This window comes from Vombatus ursinus, unplaced genomic scaffold, assembly GCF_900497805.2.
Source record: "Vombatus ursinus unplaced genomic scaffold, bare-nosed wombat genome assembly UNPS02014768.1, whole genome shotgun sequence".
Classification (NCBI taxonomy): domain Eukaryota; kingdom Metazoa; phylum Chordata; class Mammalia; order Diprotodontia; family Vombatidae; genus Vombatus; species Vombatus ursinus.
Window position 1 is genome coordinate 12,347,918 of NW_020954546.1, and position 8,818 is coordinate 12,356,735.

The 8,818-nt window shown below is 51.5% G+C and overlaps 1 protein-coding gene across 4 annotated transcripts in view; it reads left to right on the top strand.

Moving 5' to 3' along the window:
- Nucleotides 1-8,818, top strand: part of HIP1 (huntingtin interacting protein 1) — a 131,514-nt gene that overhangs the window by 111,945 nt on the left and 10,751 nt on the right. For all 4 annotated transcript variants that reach the window (XR_003569047.1, XM_027861767.1, XM_027861769.1 and 1 more), the window contains 6 exons: nucleotides 1,141-1,242; nucleotides 2,901-3,044; nucleotides 3,783-3,918; nucleotides 5,824-5,910; nucleotides 6,032-6,139; nucleotides 6,260-6,396. Coding sequence is in view for 3 of the 4 variants with exons in the window: in XM_027861767.1 (XP_027717568.1) it covers nucleotides 1,141-1,242; nucleotides 2,901-3,044; nucleotides 3,783-3,918; nucleotides 5,824-5,910; nucleotides 6,032-6,139; nucleotides 6,260-6,396 (714 nt within the window). In the remaining variant the exon portion in view is untranslated. The remainder of the gene's footprint in view (nucleotides 1-1,140; nucleotides 1,243-2,900; nucleotides 3,045-3,782; nucleotides 3,919-5,823; nucleotides 5,911-6,031; nucleotides 6,140-6,259; nucleotides 6,397-8,818) is intronic.

The following is an 8,818-nucleotide window of genomic DNA, read 5'->3' on the forward strand; positions in this document are numbered from 1 at the left end:
AAATGGTGGACTAGGGGCAAGGTGGGAGTGGGGTCAGGAAGGATGAGGAGGAGGGGACAGGGAGGTGGGAGTGAGGCTAGGCAGCTCCTGAGCGGCCAGTGATTAAGGGATGCAGGGACAGGGAGAGAAGCCGGCGGTAGGAGTTCGGCAGCCGTGGGGTAACGGTGGATAGCGGATGAAGGATAATTCTCAGCATCCGAGGGTTGGTTCTGGGAAGGTCACTGGGGCCTTGGGTGTGCGGAGGCAGGAAATGGGGCTGGTTGCAGCGGGTCCTCCCGCCGTGGTGCATAAGGCCTCTCCTGAGTCCATGCCCCGCTTCCAGGGCCTCGCACAAGGCTTAGCGTGTGATATGTAAGGAATGAATGTTTGTTGGACTGAACGGAGCCGGGAGACCAGAGGCGCAGCCCAGGTGACCTGGGTGACTCAGAAGAGGCCATCGCTTCTGCTTTGGCCCTCATCTGAGGACGGCACCGTGGGCCAATCAGTTATGCTTCATCCTTATAATTTTGAGAGACCACAGACAGTGACCAAGACAAGTGCAGGTCAATGCCTTGTAGGCAGGACCTCCATCGGCTCTGGAGTCTGTAGGGAAATAGTAGGAGGGTCTCAGGGCCTGGGGCAAGAAAGGACCTGAGCCAAAGAACCAATTAATCAATCACTGTTCAGGACCCACTCTGTGCCAGGGCACTGGGAATACGAGGAAAAAGGATGAAACCTTCCCCACTCACAATGACTTGAGGAAGACAAAGGCCAAGGGGGATAGAGAATGTTCAAGGCTGAGAGCAAGCTCCCCGGAGCCTTGGGAGCCTTGGGAGCCTTGGGAGCCTTGGGAGCCAGAGCCATGCACATGCTCGTGGACTCTGGGGGGCTCTGCCTCACCGGAGAGACCAGACAAGAGGGACGTGGCACTGGCGGTCTCATGGATGAGGCAGACACCTGAGGCCTGGAACATTCCCTCGTTCAAGACGGGGGCCAGACAGAGCAGGGGTGCAGTCAGCAGGGAGTTTGCTGCTGTCCCCAGCTCCTTCCACACCTGCAGCCACGGAATACTTGGGAAGGATCCCAGATTCTCCCAGGCTCCCCCTGCAGACGGTGGACTTTGGGATGACTCACTCCAGCACCCTCTTCTGTGCCCTACAGGCTCAAGAACAGACGGAGGTCCTAGAGACGTTAAAACAAGAGCTTTCCATCAGCAAACATGAATTCCAAGTCCTCCAAGGCACCCTGGAGACCTCTGCCCAGGTAAACATGGCCTCCCTCCACCTTCCTGGCCCTCTCCCTGCCTTTCCCTGCTGATACTGGGGCCGTCGCTGCTGCAGGGGCAGAAGCCCCGTCTTCCACGGCGGCTCCCCCACCCACCCATGTTGTCACAGCTGCAGCTGAGCTCGGTTGACCCGAGGGTTGTGCGTTAAAGAAAGAGCCCGTCCCAAGTTCGGCCCCGATAGGTAGTTGGGGCAAGCCCAGGAAATATCACCTCCCATTTTGTGATGGGGAGGGAGATTCGAGGAACCTATGAGTGTGAAATACTACACGTATCGGAGTTTTTGTCGTGTTGGTTAACTCTGCCGAGCTGTTTTTTCTGTTTTTAATTATTTTTTTTTACAAGAGATGGCTCTCCAGGAAGAGGTAGAAGAGGGAAGCTCTGGGAAGGTTGGCTGAGGTAAAAACAAAAGAGGACGGTAAAATGTTTGTAAATCCCTCCTCTCCAGGGTGGAGTAGTGTAGTCGATTGAGAGTTCACCTCAGAGTTGGGAAGACTTGAGCCAAGTATTGCCTCAGAGCCATCCTGGCGGGGACCTCTCCCTCAGTGCCCCCCAGCCTCTCTCAAAGACTCTGAAATGTCAGAGAACCCACTGACCCACACTGGGAGAGGAGGGTGCTTGCCAGAAGCTCCCCACCCGATGAGATTAGGAATCCAGCCCAAAAACTTCTCTCTGGGCATCAGTTTTCCCTCGCATACTGGCACAGCCAGGTGGCAGAGGGGATGGAGTTAGGAAGACCTGAGTTTGAATCCTGCTTCTGACCCATCCCGGCTGGGGGACCCTAGGTAAATCCTTTCACCTCCCAGCCTCAGTTTTTCATCTGTAAAATGATAATGATAGTGCCTTCCTTCCAGAGCTGTCATTAGGCACCAATAAAAGTGCTCTGCATAACTTAAAGCACTGTATCAAGGTTGGCTGTGATTGTGAACCCCTTTCCTAGGGAGTAGGGTCAGAAAGATCTAAACCATTGCCCTTGCTACCCTCTTCTCGCCAAAGGCTGGAATTAGTGATGTTGTGCCCAGAAGAATCCAACTAATGTTCCCTAAGGAAGACCTTCCGGCCATGCACTCATTGTCCAGTGAATGGATTTTCTGTGGCAAAATGGCTTTGTGCCCACCAACTCACACACCCCTGGGCTACCTTAGCAGGTTATCCTTCTGTTTGCCCTCAGGAAATAGGAATAGTAGGTTAAAAGAAGTAGAACCAATTGTGCCCGGGACCAGGAGGGTTTGGGGTCCTACAAGAGGGAATAGCTTAACCTTCCCACCTCAGACCCTTACTCCTCCGAGCCTGTTTACTGGTTTATGAAATGGGGTTAACAGTATTTGTACAACACAGCTCACTGGATCTTTGTTAGGGAGCCTCGGAGCACTCTGTGGGCAGGTAGAGAGGTGGTGGAGTGGATAAAGAGCAGGTCTCTCAGTGAAGAAGCCAACGCCTGAGTCCTGACTCCGAAGGCCCCTCTGGGTGCCCCCTGCCATACTCCCCTAAGACTAAGTAGGGCTTTCCTTTACCGATGAAATCACAGAAAAGTTTAAAAAAAAAACCTAAAAAGTTAATTGATTTAAAAATCAAAGTATTATGTAAACGTGAGCTGTGAACGTTCTGTTTTCCCTCTCCCACATGGCTTCTCCTACAGTCAGAGGCAAAGTGGAATATGCAGATTGAAGGCCTAGAGAAGGAGCGAACCAGCCTGGCAAAAATCGCATCTGAGAGGTATGAAGAAATCTCATCCCTTCGGAACCAACTGGAGCGAACACAGTCTGAGTTAACCAGTGCACAGGCAAGTAGGGAAGGCAGATCTCGGGGCCCATGTCACAGCTCAGAGGCGCATCTGGCTCCGCCTGAGGGGAGCAGTGAGATAGGGAGAAAGTTGAGGCTCCAGCAAGGTCCCTGGGCCTTTTCCTGTGGGTCCATCTTAGCTGGCCTGCCAGAGCTGCCTATGAGAAAAATACCTGTCCTGAACGCACGTGAATGACCTTACATATGCCAGGTCTGATGCGGGGCATGGGCATGCTATGAGTTCATCCACCATAGGAGGGCACAGGTTGTAGTCACCGTCCTCCTCTGTACACTCTCCCAGCCTTTCTCATCGTCAGTGAGACACGTGTGCAGTGGTTAGAGATTGGCGGTGCAAAGATCTGTGGTTGGGATGAAGGATGAAGTTTGTGCCTTTTGCATAACAGAGATTTTTTTCCTCTGGGTGGAGCTAACCCGAGTATTCAGGGACCAACTCCATGACCTCAGTCTCCTTGGCACTGAGCTTTCTAGCCCAGTCGACAGCATAGCACCGAAGGAGAGGGAAACACTGGTGCTCCAGGGGGAGAAACATTGATTCTGGAGCAAAATCTTGTCACTGGTGCTCTGGGCCTCAGTTTCCCTTATCTGTAAAATAAAGGGATGGGCTCAGCCTCTGAGGTCCTTCCCATTTCTAGGGCTACGATTCCTTAGTGCTGTGATGCTCTCCTTTTGGGCACGCCCCCACTCTGGGTCCACAACAGCCTCTCTGATTCACTGGCAGGAATCTATGCATCAAATCGCAAAGGACCAGCGGAAGTCAATTCTCCTGGAAACAGGGCAAGAGGCTGAGAAGATGGTGAAAGATGCCCTGAGCCAGCTTGAGGACCCCATCCTCATCAGCTGTACTGGGTCTGCAGGTACATTCCTTCCCCAGTCACCAGGCTCTCCCCAACCTCCAATACGTCCGTTAGCTCCAAATCCCATTGGCCTGGTGACAGCACACCTGCTCTGGTCATTCTGCAAGGACGTTCCAGTACTCAGGGAGCGCCCATTCCAACAAAAGAGATATAGTCACAACTGCTGAGAAGCTTGTGCGGGAAAACTGGGCCTTCTCTACAGGGAGCTCAGGCAAGCTAGAACAGAACGCCCCAAGCATAGCCAGCCAGACAAAGGAGTGTGATTATCTAGGAACCCCCAATGAAGAGGAAGGAAGCTAGGGTTCAGGTTGGAGGGCTGGTCCCCTTTCTTGTTTCTTCATGATGAGTGTGATCAGAATTCACACAGAGTGGATGTGTCCGTGCCAGGTGATAGTGTGACCTCAAGGCAGGTGTGGCTAGGCCAGGGAGGCTTCCTGGAAGAAAGGAGCCACTTTTCAAAGGAGATGATGAGCATGACTTTTTGTAGAGGAGAGAAGAGGGTATTAGGGAACAGAGAGGGGAACATAAGGAGTCTCTTGGAGTAAAGACCCATCCTGGGGAGTCACAGAGAAGAATTTCGAGAATGGTGAGGAGGAGAGTGGGGTGTGAGGTTGACAAAGGATGTCTATGGTGGGCAGAGGACTTTCTGTCTTTTATAATAGGCAGTGGATCTTAGGCCTTTCGAAAAAGAGATATTTGAAAAAACAACATGAATGCAAATTTATGTACAAATGAGCCAAGTAGTTACTAAAATAAAAATGCAAAACATGGAAGTTAACAGGTACAATCATTTGGGCATGGCTTCCCCCCAAAATGAATTTTGAGTGGGATTTGAATGAGAGTGAAAGACATGGGTTACCAAATCAGCCAGTGCAATGATGGCTAGGGCACTGGCCTTGGAGTCAGGAAGACCTGAGTTTGACCCTGGCCTGAGACACCGACTAGCTGAATGACCCTGGGCAAGCCTCCTATCTCCTAATCTTAGTTCCTGTATCTGTAACAAGGGGATAATAATAGCGCCTACCTCATAGGGTTGTAGAGAGGGCCAAACGAGGTCACATTCAAAGTGCTTTGCAAACCTCGAAGTGTTCTGTGGATGCCAGTTATTAATACTATTATTATTATTACTACTATTACTGGAGAGGAAGAGGAAGAGTGTTTTGAGTGGGAGCCATGGGCCTGGGCGAAGGCCAGCCCCGGTGGGGATGAAGAAGCTGCGGGCGGGGCCAGAAGCCACTCGGCTTGCAGGGGGCGCCTTGAGAGGCAGCAGGGCCCTCTCCTTAGAGGCCTCCAGATGGAGGTTGGGTGACTGCTGCTTAGGTATGGTAAAGTGGAGTGGAGTGGAGGGTGGCCCTCGACTGAGGCCCCTTGCAGCTCCAAGTCTGTGATGCTGAGCAAAAGGATTTTACCCAGACGTGGGGTGGGTGAGAACAGACAAGCGTGGGATGCTCCACAAAGAAGTTTGGCTTTTACCCAGCGTGCGGCAGGAAGGGAGGCAATATCTGTGTTTTGGGTGAGTAGAGGGAACCTAATGAAGCTACAGCAGGAGAATACACCCCAGTCAGGCCAGAAAACCTTTCCTCAGTTTGACTCTTCCCTGCCAGCACCAGAGAGGGCGGGCGGTACAGTGGAAAGACCTGGGTTCGGATTCCACCTCAGCTATTTCCTACCTAGGTGGCCTCAGGAAGATCACTTCACCTCTGTGGGCCTCAGTTTCCTTCTCTGTAAAATGAAGGGTTTATGCTCATAGCTCTAGAGCCTTTCAGGGTCCCAGGTCCTAGAGTTCTGAAGGCATCCAAGAGGCATTCCCCCACTCTAGGTGTTTGGGGAGTGAAGGGGTGTGTAGGTCACCGGCCTCACTGCACCGGGTTACAAGGATTCCTTACCCTGGCTTTTGTCTTCCAGATCATCTCCTTTTTAAGACCAATTGTGTTTTGAAATGCATCGACCAAGTGGAGGAGGCCCAGAAGCAGTATCTGACCTCTTCAGATGGTGAGATGTGGGCAGGGCACTCATCCTGACACCAGGGAAAGCCTGGGCACATCCCAGGGGCTTCTGAGGGTGTCCAAGGGAGGAAAGGGATTTGGTGAATTCCACTGGACTTCCCTTCCAGATGTCGGTGGACTGGCACGATCCATGACCCTCTTGGCTCACCTGGTCAGTGACACCATCCTCCAGGGCAGTGCCACCTGTCTGACGACCTCCTTGGAGCCTGCCGAGAGTGAGTACCATGGGCTGGGCCGGGAAGGGCCCACGGTGCCAGCTCTGCCTTGGGCCTGTGCTCAAGGTCAGGGGAAGCAGTACCCCTTCCTAATGGCTCTGTGTTTCCTTGAATCCGTAGTGCTAACGGATGCCTGTAAAGAGTGTGGCAGGGAAGCCCTGCTCTATCTGTCTGCTCTGAAGGAAGAGGACAGTCTTAGGAATGCAGATAGCACGGCTATGAGGAGCTGCCTCAGCAAGATCACAGCCATTGGCGAGGTACCATTAGAATAACCATCGTGGTCAGGGCCTGGGAAGAAGATGTGGGCGGGGCAGGGGCGGGGGGGGGAGGGGTTGAGGCAGGCTCCTCCTGATGCCTAGAAGATGTTCTGGGTAAGCCTTAGTCTGCATCCATTCAGTGGCTGTTTATTAAGCATCTTCCACATGCTCAAATTGTGGCAATGCCAGAGAAATGTAAGATACGCCCCCTGCTTGCAAGGGCTCCACTCTCTGGGGGAGGAGATGTCAGATGCATGCAGGACACAGATCAGAGGATTGGTGGGACGCAGGACCCCCAGGGCCAAGCCCAGCTCTGGCACTGTCTTGCTGCACGACCCTCAAAAGCCACCCTCTGTTTGCATTAACAGGAGGAGCATTAGCTCATTCATGAATTCACTCAGGAGCATTTATTAAGCTCCTGTGGTGAGCAGAGCACTGTCCTAGACTTCGGGGCTGCAGAAACAAAAACAGAACAGCCCCTGAGCCCAATGACTTTTCCTGCTACTGGTCCACGAGCTTCACTTTAAAAAACATTTTGATAATTGTATTTATATCAAGACATTTGTTTTCTTTGTCATCCTTCATACTTTATTTTGTGAATTTAAAAACATGTTTCTGAGAAAGGGGCCATCAGCTTCAGGGGGAGGCAATTATGTCCAACAAACCATACACAGAATAGGTGAGAAATAATCAACAGACGGAAGGCCCAGCAGCGTGAAAGGAGATCAGGAGACACTTCTTGCAGAAAATGGGATTTTAACTGAGATTTGAAGGAAGCCTAGAGATGGAGATGAGGAAGGAGAACGTTCCAGCATGAAGGACGGCCAGTGGGAATGTCTGGAGTTGGGAGGTGGAGGGTCTTGTTCAAGGAACAGAGAGGAGGCCAGTGCCACTGGATCGCAGAGTACGTGTGAGATGGAAGGTGTGTAAGCCGGTAATGGGGGGCGGGGACAGGCTAGGAAGGACTTTAAAAGCCAGATGGAGGATTCTGTATTTGATGCTGGAGGTAATGGGGAGCCAGTGGAGTCAGCTGAATAGGGAAGCGGCACGGTTAGACCTGTGCTGTGTTTTAGGAGGATTAATTTGATAGCTGATTGAAGGGTGGGCTGGAGTGGGAGAGGCTTGAGGCAAAGACACCATCCAGAAAACGACTTCAAAATCATCCTGGCATGAAGTGATAAGGGCCTATGCCAGAGTGGTGGCCATGGAAGACGAGGGGGGGGATTTAGGAGAGAAGTTACAAAGGTAGAATCAACAGGACTCGATAGCTGATTGATAGGGGAGGAGGGAGGAGAAAGAGGAGTGAGAAAGAGGGGAAGTCAAAGACGATGCCCAGGTCGTGAGCCCAAGTGATTGGGAGAAGGACGGGACCCTGAACAGTAAGAGGAAGGTTAGGAAGATAATAGGGTTTGGGGGGCAACGATCATCAATTCAACATTGGACACGTTGAGTTTAAGGTGTCTACAGGACGTTCAGCTCAAGATGGCCAGTAGGCAGTTGGAGATGCAAACCTGGAAGTCAGGAGAAAGGTGAGGGCTGGATAAGTAGATCTGAGAATAATCAGCATGGAGATGATAATGGAATCCATGAGAGCTGATGGGACCACCAAGAGAAATAGTATAGAGGGAGAGGAGAAGAGAGCCCAGGACAGAGCCTTGAAGGACACCCACAGTCCAAAGATCCATTACGGAGCCTGAGAAGGAGTGGTCAGACCAGGAAGAAGATAACCAGGAAAAAGCAGCCTCCCAAAAGCCTGGAGGGTGATTGATGGTGGCCAAGGCCAAGAGGTCAAAAAGAATGGGAACTGAGAAAAGGTCATCAAGAGCTCATTAGTAACTTTGGGAAGGGCAGTTTCAGTTCGATGATGAGGTCCTAAGCCAGACTGCAGTAGTTAAGCAGAGAGTGGGAGGAAAGGAGGCCCAAGCACCGGCCATAGACAGCCTTCTGGAGCAGTTTAGCCCAGAAAAGGTGGATTGATTCAGGACCACAGCAAAATGGACAGCTCAGATGGAGCTTCTTGAGAGTGGGGGAGCCATGGGCATGTTTGTAGACAAGGAGTCAAGTGAAAGAGTAGGGAGGCCAGAGGGGGCAATTCGATGGAGAGGATGGGATGGAATGGAAACAGTGGCCCCAGAATCAGAGCGCCCCACTTCTGACGTCTAACACCTTTGGGATCTTGGACAAGTAACTTCCCATCCTGGGCTTCATCTTCTCACATGAAAGGTCCTTTTGTGCTCTATGACACCAGCCTTACTGCAAAATGGGATTTGTGTTGGCAAAGAGTTCAAACGATATCAATAATAATTGTAATTGTTATACTGGCTAACACTTACATAGTTATTTACACTACTCCTTACAAGCACGCCCAGGTCTCAACAACCTATCTTTGAAGGGATGCAAATTAATGGGTGGATTAGAGTCA